This window comes from Heterocephalus glaber, unplaced genomic scaffold (genome assembly GCF_053883595.1).
Source record: "Heterocephalus glaber isolate CG9 unplaced genomic scaffold, H.glaber_assembly_v1.0 deba00000809, whole genome shotgun sequence".
Lineage (NCBI taxonomy): Eukaryota > Metazoa > Chordata > Mammalia > Rodentia > Bathyergidae > Heterocephalus > Heterocephalus glaber.
Window position 1 is genome coordinate 9,878,062 of NW_028258163.1, and position 14,423 is coordinate 9,892,484.

Sequence of the window (14,423 nt, forward strand, 5' to 3'; positions counted from 1 at the left end):
TTTGTTTTGGAGTGATGGAATATTATATAGACCTTCTACATCCACAAATTTTTGAGGAAAAAAAAGAATATCTGTTCAGTTTTACACTGCCCAATTCCAGGCTTAAAAATTTTTTAAGTTTGAGACTTAATCAAATGTTTTAGACAGATGCATTTGTGCCCTTGCAATGGAATTCAGGAAATGGAAGCAGTAAACATTTCACTCACAACTGATTCTCTTGGATTCATATGAATATGTTCCAGGTGAGAATGCAGGTAATTTAACATTTAATTTTTCACATTTACTCAGAGTAAAGGTTAGCTTCCAGATAGACCAAAGAAAAATCTGACTGCATGAAGATATGAATTATGGAATGATATTTTACAGTTTGATAGAGCTGAGGTGTGGACACTTCTAGAGAGAACCAGAATGTTTTTCTCTTTAATGCTTCAAGGGACTCGCTTTGCTTGTTCCATTCCCCTTCAGGAGACTGTCATCACCGAGCTGGACAATCTGAGCACAGTTTACCTGTGGTTTACCACTGCCGGCTGAGGAAGGGAAGTTTGGTCCTCATGGCAAGTAACTATCTGTGTTTTGGGTATAGAATTGGATACCAAATCTTCAGTTTTCTGTTCAGATAGAAATGGGTGGGAAGGGAGGCGGTGTGGTAGGCCACTCCTCCGTTGCCATCTCCTCCTCCCTCTCCTCATCTCCACCTACCACCTTGCACCTGCAGCTTAGTCCTCAGATCATTAGGTAGACACCAGGAAGGACATCGATGTTAACGGGCACTCGCTCTGCACTCTAGGAGCATGGCTCCGGACTGGACTGTCTCTGGATGGGGAACACAGAAACATGTCTGTACTCACTAGCACAGGGCTGAGCCCACTATGACTCATTTGTGAAAGCTACAATATAAATATTGTGCCATAATATTGCACGTTGACTAGCATCTCTACCTGGAGAGTTGCACATTTAAATAGAGTTTGCAAAACTCAGACAGTACTCTTTTTGCTCATCCATAAACACCTTAGGTTTATCTAATCACCTTAGATCTATTTAATTATTTCACTAATGATGTAGTATTTCACTCTGCTCTGTCTTTGGGTCATACTGAAGGGTGTTCTGATCACTTTTTTTTGGTATTGGGGATGGAACTCAGGACCTTGTGCTTCCAAGGCAGGTGGTGGCACCAGTGAGCTAAATCCCTGTCCCTGTTCTGATCACTTTTTGGTGCTACATTACAGTTTAATTGCTGATTCTTTTCTCAGTCCTTGAAGGGTGGCTCTTTTTTCTCAAATACCATGAGACCCAGGCCTATTTACAAAGTGTGATCAAAATATATGGTAAATATTTAAATTTTTAAAATCTTTTACACTAAAAGATACATTACCATTAATCACCGCTCTCCCAAATACTCCTCCTTACTTTGAATACACTTATCCCATCATCCTTCCAAATTTCTGAAGCAGTTCGGGAAGTCCTCTTTCTTGAATGTCTTTAGGAGATACGATAAAAAATACTGTCAAAGCTGCTCTGACGTGCCAGCCAAAGGAAACACAGGATTGGAAAACCATTCTGGTGTGTCCTCAGTCACCTTAGTCACGATTTCTGCCACCAGGTGACTTCTGGCTTTTCCCCAGAGTCAAAATGCCCATGAAAGGTAAACATTTTGAATTGATTCAGGACACTGAGACAGGCCTGACAGCTACTCAAAGACATGGAAAAGACTTCCAGATCTGCTTCACAAAGTATGGAGGATGCTGGGATAAGTGTGTTTGTAGCACGGTGGAAGATTTTGAGGAAGATCAATGGCAACATGTCTTTGAAGTAATAAACTTTTCTAATTTAATAAAAACATTCACCAAGTTCTTGATTGCACCTTGTATTTTACGTATAAGTGTGAATATTCACATTTAAGTAATGGGTTAGAAGGTTTTTCAGTTATTTTTATTTTGGAGGTACAATCTCTGTCTTTTTTCTTTCAGTTAAGCCCAAACACTGACTTTAAGCAAAGCATCTATTATTGTTTTCATTTCTGCAATTAAAATAGAAGTTGTGTAGGATATGTTTAGTCCTAAGCAAAAGGAGTTTAGAAATATTGATCATAAAGTAGCTATAAAGATTTTTCCTTTAAAAAAATTGCTTTCAGATTCTCTACATAAAGACAAATCTTCAGTAATATATTTGAATGGTTTAATTTTGTACTTGTGATAAATCATTTTTAGACTTCAATTTTGAAAGAATTCAACAGCTGAGATGGAGACCAGAAGCCTTCCTCTAAAATATACAAGAGAGCTGTGGGTGGTATAATCCCAGGGCAGAACCTGCTTGCAGTTTGGCATTCTTTGGTTCCAGTTGTTGAAGACAGATAATTTAGATTATAATAGTAGGACCAAGAAATGCTTTTAATGCACATTCCTTGCATTACATGTCCGTCTTTGAAGAACAAGTGGACATTCTTCCAAACTACCAGGGTAGGAGGCTATTTGTCTTTTCTCAGCACAGTGGGTATAAGTAGATAGGAAAGTCAAGACTTTATGCATTTTATTTCGTATTTAGTTTTATTTTAGAGAAGTTACAAAATAGAGCCTTACAAATCTCCCAGGCATGTCATTTTCTTCTCATTTTTCTATGCTTCCTATCTTACCACAACAAACACATATTATTTTTATTGTGGGGGAAATATTTTAAATCTTCAGTTATACTTACCATGCTAAGAGGAAAATCAAAATGATATACTTTACAAACAATGATCTTTAAGGCATATGCTTTCACTGGAATGGAAGAAAGCTACAGACCTAGGTCAGTCCTTGTCAACTCTTGGCTACTTGAAATGGACCAGCAGATTCCAATTTCAGATATTCTTTCCATAAGTTCATTCTTTTCTAGCTTACCCATTCATCCTTTGTTTTGTCCCACGAAAGATTTATGGTAGTTTACAAAAAAAGAAACATGACAGTTAAAAATAGAAGAAAAACAAAAATTAAAAATGGTGGATATGTAAAACAGATCATAATGACTTGAAATAATTAACAGTTGGGCTACATATTTGATTTTCTAGGAATTTTATTAGCTACTGCCAACAAGAAACCTAGTTGATCTCTAGATTCAGAGATCTCAGAATCAAAACAAGGTAGTTGTTTGGCAGAAGTGTTACTATTCTTGGTATGAGAGGGAGACAGGAAATTCTTCCAAGAGGTTCATAAAGAAGATTGCGACTTTTGATCAAAATCCATGACAATATCCTACAACAGAGGCATTGACCTATTTCTTACCACACCCCTCAGTATAAGCTGGTGACATCATATTAAAAAGCGGATCAGTAAAATGGATGCTGCAGCTGGTAATCTGATTAGCTTCATCTATGGGTTATCTAGGTTAACTGTATCCACATAGAAAGTCTTAAAATAGCGCCGGCCCCCAGGAAGTTTCATTAAATGCCTATGATAAGTATAACTGATACTATTATCTAGTGTCAGATGTGTGTCTAATCTTTGATAAGGAAGTGATGAGCTCCACATTCTGCAGGTAACATGCAAATGGCCTTTAGGGTGTCTCTGAAGCTCACTGCTCTGGACATGTCCTTTAGTGCATCTGATAGCAGATTTGGTCAAGCTTAAAGTAGACATTGCCATATTTGGGCTTTCCAGAAAAAGTGGGCATGCTCCAGGTAATACTTAGAAAATGGATACTCCATAAACAGAATCACTGCCAGTATGGGGAGCATGCCTAATCTGAGGTAAGAGGAATACCTTCCAAGGATGAGCATTTCATTCCTGAAGGACAAACTCCTTTTAAGGAATTAAAAATGCTATCTAGAAATCCCTTCTGATTTCTCTGCCTCATACCAAGATAGAGGAGAGTGAAGCGTCTCCCTTCCACCCTGCCCCTTGTCCTCCTTTTCTGAATCTTATTAAGTGGCTCATTCCAGTTGGTCTTATCATGTCAAAAGGCAGTGACTACTGGAATCTCCCAAGAAAGGGATCCATTTGGGGCTGAAATATCCCTCCCCCCAGGGTTAATCTTCCCGACCGGTGGATGTAAAACGTGGGCAGTATGCTGCAAAGATCAGGCATGCCTCGCTGTGGGGCTCTGAGCATCAGGATGTGTGGGGCCCTGCATCCCTGACGGTCATGGCACTTTCTTCTTTTAATGAAAACTGAAACCCAGCTCCAGCCAGAAGGCAGTGGAGGTGAACAAATGTACAAGGAGAGAAAACAGAAATATTTAGGAAGGCTGGCTCCCCCACCCAGGCCTGATCTACAGAGACCCCAAGCCCATTGCCTCCTTAACACACGGAATGCGGGAAGGAATGGGGAGGGCTTCTGGGAAGGAATTAAGTGTGGCTTGGTCTGCTTCTGGCTTCTCTGTAAATACTGGGACACCTCTGAATGGAGGAACAGCTGAGATAAGTGACTGCTAATCCCCCAGTGCCGGGAGGAGCTTGGCGGCTCCCTTCCAGATCCCAGCAGATGGTGGATGAAACAGGTTTCCCTCAAGGCAAGGGCAGCGGGGACTGTCCTACCTTCTGTTCCTTCAGCTTGCCTTGCACATCACCCTCATGGCATGTCTGTGCTGTGAAAGGCCTTGCTAGCCCTCCAGTACCCTGCGGACCTATCAGCTTTGCCATCCCACTGGGGTGAACAAGGTCAGCCAAACTGGACACTGGCCAGCACTGGCAGCCTGGGCTGCATCTAGCAAAGCTGCATGGGCTCAGGGAAGAAAGCCTGTGGTGGAAAAAGGAGAGACTTACCTGGGGAAGGGGGCTGAAGGCTCATTTAAAATGCGGATTCAGATTTCTAGGGTAGAACATAGGAATTTGAATTTCTATTAGGCAGCCAGGGTGCAGGTGATTCTAGCCTCCTCATCTGAGAAACAGCAGTCTCAGTAGACAGAAGGGCATTTTTGGTGCTGATTACCAACAGGGCTTCACCCAAGTGCCTGGGTTTGAAGTCTCTCTCTTCCATTTGCTCAACTGTGTGGCTGCAGGCAGATGCGGTTCTGAGGTTCCCTGCCTCCTAGGATATATGAAGCAGGCTCACTCAAACTGCAAGGGAGTTTCCTGGAGTTAGAAATTAAGGTAGTGACAACTAGCATTAAAAATAAAATTAGAGGTTGATAGCACAACATTGTGAATATATTTAATACTGTTGAACTGTACATTTTAAAATGGTTGACATAATAAATTCGATGTTATATATATTTTATCACAGTGTTTCCAGAGAATACCAACAGAGAGAAGTTATTTTTATACACTTAAGTAGATGAAACAGAAACCAATCTCATTTTTCAAATTAAATGGCTCTCTGAAAATTTGTGTTAAATGAAAATCAGTCATGGAATCTCACTTTTGCATTAACATATGTATTTCTTTGTCACTACCTATACAGGGTTCAACATTTTTACAATGTGGAAATGGAGTAGTAATACAATAGTAAATATTGAACAATCACAAACCTTTAAGGACAAGATTCCCAAAACACAAGAAATAAAAACAAAAATAGACAATTGGTATTACATCAAACTAAAGAGCTTCTCCACACCAAAGGAAACCATCATCAAAGGGAAAAGACAATCTACAGAACGGGAGAAAATATTTGCAAACTACACGTCTTGTCAAAGGGTTAATATCCAAAAGTACGTAAGGAACTCATTGAACTTAATAGCAAAAAACTAGTTGATTAAAAATGGTCAATTGTTCTAAGTTGACATCTCTCAAAAGAATGTGTGTGTGTGTGTGTGTGTGTGTGTGTGTGTGTGTGTATGCCCAACAAGTGCATAAAAAGGCTCAACCTCCCTCATCAGGGAAATGCAAATCAAAGCCACAGTGAGATATCATCTAACCCCTGTAAGAACACCTATTAACAAAGCACAAAAGATTAGTGCTGCCTAAGACATGAAGGAAAGGGAACCGTACACACTGTTGGTAGGAATACAAATTAGTCTAGCCATTAAGCAGAACGGTATGGAAGTTCCTCAAAAAATTAAATATAAACCTACCATACAACCCAGCAATCCAACTACTGGCTATCTATTCAAAGTAAATGAAATCAGTATGTCAAAGAGACATCTGTACTCCCATGTTTATCGAAGCACTATTATCATAATAGGCAAAAAATGAAAACAACCAAACTGACCACCAACAGATGAAGAAAATATGGTATATAAACACAATGGAATACTATTCAGGCATAAAAAGAATGAAATACTATTGTTGGCAACAACATGGATGGAACTGGGGATGATGATGTTAAATGAAATAAGCCAGGCACAGAAAGACAAATACAATGTGGTCCCGCTCAGCTGTGGAGTCTAAAAATGTTGATCTCATAGCAGTTGACAGTAGAATGGTGGTTACCAGAGACTGAAAAGAGTAGGGTGGGGGAGGTCCGGAGAGAGGGTGATCAGTGGGTAGAAAGTCACAGCTCCGTAGAAGTAAGAAGTTCTGGTGTGGTGTTACACAGTAGAATGGCTATAATATACCATGTATTTCAAAATGCAAGATCAAAGGATTTTGAATGTTTTCACCATAAATCTTTTTATTAAGATTTATTTTTATTAGGACATGTTTGTCATATGTAATAATTACATTCATCTTAGAGAATTGGTACATATTGTTTCACCATAAGTCTTGAAGAACAAAGTATTTTTCTCACTATAAACATAACACATTAAAATACATTTTGTTTTCAGTATCAAAAATGAATTGACTAGAATGCAAAACGTGTGTTGAAGACAAATGCTGTTTCAGTAGTCCTGCACTCATCTACCCACCTGCTGCGATGGCCTATGATCCTGGGGTGGGTGAGCTGGAAATGACTTCCTGAACTCAAGTATTGCAATTGGACTCCAATATTATGGTGTTAGGTTCTAGGGAGCCTTTGCCCATGTGGCAGTGAACTCTTCCATTCACCATTACCAAGTAAAAACTGTCTTTCTCTCCTAAAAAGGTTCAAGAACTTCAGTTCCACTCCACCTTATAAACAATTAAATGACACTTCATCAGAGGCTTTCTCTGAACTTTCTTTTAGGTGCTTCCACCCTCCCTTTTTTTTTGGTACCGGGAATCGAACTTGGATTTTCCCTTTTTTTATTATCTCAGGTATGCAACTTTTTTTTCCTTCCCAGCATGTATATACCACAACTGTCTCTTACTCTTCTGCAATTATTATGGAGGAAGAGTCCTGATCAGTGTTATCACAGAATCCTTGAGACTAGCAAAATTCTCTTCCTATAATCAATGTGATATTGATGACTCAGTGAGAGTTTGATGAGTAAATGAATGGAACTGAGCTCAGAAGACATAGCTACTGGTGCCTCCAAAAGTATCATTAATGGTATTGAATCAAACTCACTTTGAATGTTCTATGTGACTTACATCTTTTGTCTCTTTTATTATTATAACATTCAATAACCCTTGTAAAAATTATGATACACAGTTTTAGAGGGGAAAACTGGGGATCAGGAAAGTTAACTGACTCACCTATGATGAAATGCATACAGAGTGAGTGCCAAGTGACAGAGGCAGGATTTGAAGTTTGGCCTGTCTGGCTCTAAGGCCATCCCTGTTTCTCCTTTTCTTTGCTTCTTCTCCATCTGCCTGAGTCACGAGAGATCTAGCTTTGCCTCCTGTTAATGGGTACTCTTTGTAAGATGCCTGCTGTGTGGCAGGGTGAGATCCCAGCCAGGCCTCTCGCCTGGCTTCATCCCCCAGCTTTCCCACAGTTTCTTCTCCACACCAACCCAAACATGGTCGGGGAGCTCAGAGGTGAGGGCCTTGCATTCCCCACTCTGGGCAAGTATCTAATCAGCAGCCTTCTCAGCATATCAATCCAGGACCACTCTAGAGAGGGATATCTGTGCCCAGTGTTCTATTTTTAACTGGTGTGAACTAGAGGGAAAGCACAAGCATTAGAAACTCAAGCGCTAGTCGGGGCACCCCAGGGCAAGCCAGCGGCCTGTGTCCCTCTTGTGTCTCCCTGTTCCCCCAGTCTCCTCACCTCATGCCATCTTTCTTTTTCCTTCTCACATGTCTCGATTCTTCGAAACCTGTTTTCCACCAATGAGATGGTATCAGTCATTTCTACCAGTGTGTCACACTTCAACATACGTGCCAATCAAATGGGGAGCTTGCTGAAAAGCAGATTTGATTCAGGAGACTAGGGCGGGGCCTGGGACTCTGCATTTCTAACTCATTCTTGAGATGAGGACACTGCTTGTGCACAGATTGTTTTGAGTAAGGCAGGTTGATCTGTTCTTCTGGTTTAACTTGCTGTTATCTTTTCAGCAAAAGTATTTGCTTTCTCAGGGGAGTCACGACCTTGACAATCTTTGTTCCCAGTTTAAAGATGGTCATATTCCACCAGCAAGGGGGCAACTGCTTTTGGCATCTGTGCTTTCACTTCCTGCCTGCAGATGGAGTCTTGGGTCCCGGCATGGTTGAGGGCCGTCTGGCATCCGTGCTGGTCCCTTCTCCAGCAAGCATTGGCAGCCTCTCCCTGCCACACACGTGCTAGGACCAAAGTTGGTTCACCTCAGCTTTCCCACCTGGATGCACACAGCCCAGCTCAGGCGGGTGGGTTCTGGACAAGAAGGGTGCCCTGTCCCAGGTGGCCCTTGGGCAGCCACTCCAGTGTGCTGCTGTGGCGCCCTCTGAGGCCCAAGAAGACTGCCAAGCGACCTGCTCCTCCACTCCGAGGCCTGGAAGACGAGAGGCTGCTACTGTAGCCCAGCTGTCAGGACCCCTTAGCCTTGGGCAGGGCGCCAAGCCTTCCCCGGGTTACCGGCCCCTCAGGCTGGAGGGCTCCGGAGGAACAAACCCACAGCACACCCAGGGAGCTCCCCTACCCCAGGAAGGGGTGGGGGTTGGTTGGCGTCGCCTAGTCTTTCCCTGACCCCTACCCTTCGCTGCTTGCCCCTCCCTAGCTCCCTATTTGGCCATTCCTCTGGCTGCCCCCTCCTCTTCCTTACATGGTCCGGGAGCCCCCCAGCTGATCCTCTCTCTTGCCCTTGGCTCCATGAATGGCCTTGGCAGGCCTAGATGGTGCTAAAGCGACCAAATAAGGCAAGGTGGCAGGCCGGGCCCCCCACCGCTGGCCCCGGCCGCTCCAACTGACCCCGTCTATCAGCGCGCTATAAAGCTGCGCTCCCGGCTCCCGGCACCCAGCGCTTGCCGCCGCCGAGCCGAGCCGAGCCGAGCCGAGCCGAGCCGAGCCGAGCCCCCCGCGAGCCCCGCTGCCCCGCGGACGGTGAGTCAGTGCCGCCCTCGCGTCCTCCCCAGCCCCGGCCCTGAGCTGCTGCGACTCAGTCACTTAAAAAAAAAAAAAAAAAAAAAAAAATCCCAGTTGTTTGATGTGTTCTCACTTTTTTTGTCCTGGGTCTCGGACCTCGCAGGCGAGGAGCGCGCGTAGCTGGAGTCCCGCGTCCTCCTCCCATCCCACCCGCAGGCCGTCAGGGGTCTCTCACCTGCGCACCCCCGATCCGGGGAAGGTGTGGGGATGTGGGTAGGGCGGAGGAATGGGTTCCCAGTTGGCGAAAGGGCAAAAAGTTGGAAGGGCTGGGGAGGACCCGCTAAGGAGCTGGGGCTCCCGGGCCGGGTCCCTGGGGCCGTCCCCCCAAGCCCTCGGGGCGGGGACTCCGTGCCAGGAGCCCGGGCGGGGTCTCCTCTCCCCCTCGGCGCGCCGACTCCCTCGATTCCGAGGTTTCTTCCCGCCTGGAGAAGGAGGCAGGCGGCAGCGGCCCCTCCCTCCCCATCGCCCTGGCTCCAGCCTCTTCTCCCGGCGAGAAGAGCAGCCTTCCAAGCGCTGAACGCGGCCCGCCCTCCCCTCCTCAGCCGCAGACCCCGCTGAGCTGTGCCAACATGTGCGACGACGAGGAGACCACGGCCTTGGTGTGTGATAACGGCTCCGGGCTGGTGAAGGCCGGCTTCGCGGGGGACGACGCGCCCCGAGCCGTCTTCCCCTCCATCGTGGGCCGCCCGCGCCACCAGGTAGACTTCCTGGCCCGCTTGGCCAGTGCCCGCTCGGGACGGTCCCCGCCCGTGCCTGCACCCCCCTCCCGCAGTCCAGCAATTAAGGAAATGTCTGTCCTGACCCAACTGCTACATGAACTCGGAGTCAAATAAGAAAAAGCTTAGCTTCACATCCATGCCAAGCCAAACATACCCCTAGCCAATCCCCAAATACCAAGACATGTACCCCCCCTTCCAGCTCAAAAACATCTGTCAAGGGGTTCAAGTTCCTCCTGTGAAAATCCACCAGCTGCCTCCACTCCTGGAAGTCTGGATTTTCAGTCCTTATTGTCTTCTTTACCTTTTAACCACTTTGCCCCCCGCCCCCGGCCCCACGCCACAGTCCTGTTCAAGATTTAAAATAATAAAACTGCTCTCCACTAATGAGGACCCAACCCAAATTCCCCGCTCCTGTTCACAGCCAGTTTACAAGGCTCCCAAAAGATGTAATCTATCTCCTTCCTGGCTGTTGCATTTTTAGAAGCCAGACGTGACAGAGGCAGTGAGTAGTGACATACCACCTTGTTTATTAAAAGAAATGCCATGCTTTCTGGATTTCTCACATGCCTGGCCAGACAGGCTGCCAGGGAGGACAGATATTAGTACTGAGTGTGGTGAATGACCAGTACTCCAAGCAGTTCTGGATGGGCTGAATCGTACCATCAGAGTGACTGTGGCTTCTCAGCCCAGTTTTTTTATATTCACTTGATGACTGTCAACATCTTTTCTTAGGTAAAACACAGTAAGTCATTAATTTGGTCATTCCAAAATGTAATCATCCATTTTCTGGTTGACATGGCTGATAAGCATAATAATTTAATGAAGGCATTATAGTATTTTAAAGGTAAGATGACCCTCTGCTTCTTCAATGAAATAGCTTTATTCTCCCCTTTCCAGTTTATCTGCTAAACAACAGAATTACATATTTTTGCATGGGGATAAGCTACAAGATTGATTTCAAATGATTTTTCTAAATTGGGGTCAAATCCTATTTTTTATTATTTCTAAGCGTTCCTTGACTTTGGAAGTCAAATATAAATTGATAAAGTGTTAGATATATTCCTGACATGGCAGAAGCATGATTTTTCCACCTTTTTCTTATAGGGGGTCATGGTAGGTATGGGGCAGAAGGATTCCTACGTAGGTGATGAAGCCCAGAGCAAGCGAGGTATCCTGACTCTGAAGTACCCCATCGAGCATGGCATCATTACCAACTGGGATGACATGGAGAAGATCTGGCACCACACCTTCTACAATGAGCTCCGTGTGGCTCCTGAGGAGCACCCCACCCTGCTTACCGAGGCCCCACTGAACCCCAAGGCCAACCGTGAGAAGATGACCCAGATCATGTTTGAGACCTTCAATGTCCCTGCTATGTATGTGGCCATTCAAGCGGTGCTGTCCCTGTATGCTTCTGGCCGTACCACAGGTATGCTTGTGACTGGGGGGTCAGTCACTGATGAATCACACTCGTGAGACTCTGACCTTGCTGTGACTCCCTCAGACGCTGAGGCAGGCTGTCTGTAACAATAGCTCCCTGAAGTTAGTTTCAGAGCACGCTTACTGTCAGCTCATGGTGTTAGATCTTTCCTTTATTTAAGGTGTGTGATGTCACATATTGAGGCTGGGCACAAAGTGGCAAGCTGGATTGCAACAGTCATTGTTGTGTGTTCATACCATCACAGCCTCCAGGCATATGTCATCAATAAGAATACACATTCCCAAGAGGATTTACATAAAGGAACCATGTAAACTTAGATTGGAGCAAAGAAAAACCTGCCTGCATGGTTACATAATGTGCTAATAGCTGATAAGGGGGATGGTCATTTGAAAATGTCCTCAGGAAATTTTTCTACTACAATATTTAAAAGGATGAGCTGCTGTTGGCTTCAGATTTAGTATCTATTCATTATGCTCATTTATATTCTGTGTGTGTGAGGAATCTAATTTTATGTGGTTCAATGCCTAATCTTGTATCTCTTTTCCAAGACTGGAAGTAGGTTTTCCCATGGCTAACAGTGGTCCACAGAGATTGACCTTATCCTTGTCTATTTTCTCTGTCAGGCATTGTTTTGGATTCTGGGGATGGTGTAACTCACAATGTCCCCATCTATGAGGGTTATGCTCTGCCCCATGCCATCATGCGTCTGGATCTGGCTGGTCGGGATCTCACTGACTACCTCATGAAGATCCTCACTGAGCGTGGCTACTCCTTTGTTACCACCGGTGAGTGTGTGTGTGCCTCATCTCCATGGCAAGTGTCTGCTTTGTTCCTCCCTCAGTGAATCCACCTATCTTCCCCCACAATTGGCTTCATTCTCCAGAGCTTGACTGTGATGCCCTTTATGCCTGCAGCTGAACGTGAAATTGTCCGTGACATTAAAGAGAAACTGTGTTATGTTGCCCTGGATTTTGAGAATGAGATGGCCACAGCTGCCTCGTCTTCCTCCCTGGAGAAGAGCTATGAACTGCCTGATGGCCAAGTGATCACTATTGGCAACGAGCGCTTCCGCTGCCCAGAGACACTCTTTCAGCCCTCCTTCATTGGTAAGTCTGGTGCTGAGGCACAGCTTTTCCCTGGAAATCTTGAGGTCTCCCAGAGTAAAAACCTTTATATAACTAGAAAGACTAAGGAGGTCTTGAGTTAGGTCATAGCTTGGGGTCCCACACAGCTCAGTTTCAAATCCTGCTGGCTCATTAAAGGGAATGCCTGTGTTCTGTGCCCTTGTGATATGATGAAGGCTAACACACACACACTAAACTCTGAGGTTCTCATCCCAAGAAAGAGATGAGCCCAAGCAGTAACTGAACATCATGTGTCTGCAGGGCAGGATGATTACTGAGGAGGGCTGATTTATCCCAAGAAGTTCCATTACAAAGGAGCTGGACTTGCCGTTAAATTCAGCTGCACTTACTTAGTAGTAACTAGACTCTTGTATGTCACCAAACATCTTTCCTAAGCAGTGGTTTCCAAGAGGAATCCTGGGTATGGTTTTAGTCTATAAATGAAAAGTGTGTTAAGTTAAATTCTGTCGTATCCATTTGCAGTATGTCTCTATACATGATGGTTACAGTAGGCATTCACTCCAAATAGCTGCTAAATGCAGTTGTTCATCTCCTGGCAGTCTGTGTGTATTATCTGTCAGCACTTTCAAGAGACACCTGTTCCACCTGTTCCTTGCAGTGTATCTTGCAGGAGAACATATGCTTCAGAAAGAAATGCTGGAAGATCACCAACACAGAGGAGCCCTGCTCTCTTTCCTCTACCCTGGCCTAAATGCACTGTGATTCTTTTTTCACTTATTCATAGGTATGGAATCTGCTGGCATCCATGAAACTACTTACAATAGCATCATGAAGTGTGACATTGATATCCGCAAGGACCTGTATGCCAACAACGTCTTATCTGGAGGTACCACCATGTACCCTGGTATTGCTGATCGTATGCAAAAGGAAATCACTGCTCTGGCTCCTAGCACCATGAAAATTAAGGTAAAGAACTTCTGTGGATGGGAGAGCCAAGGCAGATCTTGGTATTACAAGCCAAACTTTACTCCTAACTTCCTGTCTCCTACACACTTTACCTTTTACCCTTTCTAGAACGTTTTCTAATTTAGTTTCCAGCTGTTTTCTCAAGCTAGGAAGCCTTAAAAATGTTTCACACAGTAAACTCAAAAATAAATCTTTGGAGGAAAAAAAAATCACAATTAAATCTCTGAATACATTTAAAGGGCTAGCTTTCGCAATGCATTTGGCTTATGGCCACATCAGGGTCATAAGTCGTAAGTCAGAGAAGTGAGAAAATTCTTATTTTGTAGAGTGTTTAATGGTGGATTGGCCTTAAAACTTAATTGGCCACATTATTGTGTGGTATGACATCTCCTACATTAAAGTAAATTAATATCTAATAATTTTTCTGGGAATAGTAACAACATATTGCTTGCTCTATTGCTTGGAGTTAAACTTCAGAGTTTACTGGAAATTTTTGTTTTCCTTCTTCAGATTATTGCTCCTCCTGAACGTAAATATTCAGTCTGGATTGGGGGCTCCATCTTGGCCTCTCTGTCCACCTTCCAACAGATGTGGATTAGCAAGCAAGAGTATGATGAGGCAGGCCCATCCATCGTCCACCGCAAATGCTTCTAAGGTGCTTTCTCTCTTAGTCTGCCTTCTATTCAGGGTGATGGTAATTATGCTTCTTGAAATCTTCTGAACCACTCTCTTCATATCTCATCAATCATTGTACAGTTTGTTTACACATGTGCAGTTTGTTTGTGCTTCTAATATTTATTGCTTTATAAATAAATCAGACCAGGACTTGCAACATACAAAAACCTCTCATTTCTTTTTTGGGCAGGGGTCGGGTGGGATAGGTATCTGCTGTGACATCTTGAGAATTGTAATATTACTGATGTATACAAAGTTCACCAGA

General features: G+C 44.2%; 1 protein-coding gene across 2 annotated transcripts; it reads left to right on the forward strand.

Moving 5' to 3' along the window:
* The first annotated feature begins 9,097 nt into the window (after window positions 1–9,097).
* Actc1 (actin alpha cardiac muscle 1) lies at window positions 9,098–14,325 on the forward strand. 2 transcript variants are annotated; one of them, XM_004861507.3, is made up of 7 exons: window positions 9,098–9,230; window positions 9,815–9,970; window positions 11,096–11,420; window positions 12,056–12,217; window positions 12,347–12,538; window positions 13,302–13,483; window positions 13,994–14,325. In XM_004861507.3, exons 2-7 carry the CDS (start codon window positions 9,842–9,844, stop codon window positions 14,135–14,137), a joined length of 1,134 nt encoding a protein of 377 aa, XP_004861564.1. In that variant the 5' UTR covers window positions 9,098–9,230; window positions 9,815–9,841; the 3' UTR covers window positions 14,138–14,325. The 2 variants fall into 2 exon arrangements, with proteins under 2 accessions (XP_004861564.1, XP_087063656.1); XM_087207530.1 differs by lacking the exon at window positions 9,098–9,230 and adding an exon at window positions 9,381–9,471.
* The last annotated feature ends 98 nt before the right edge of the window (window positions 14,326–14,423 follow it).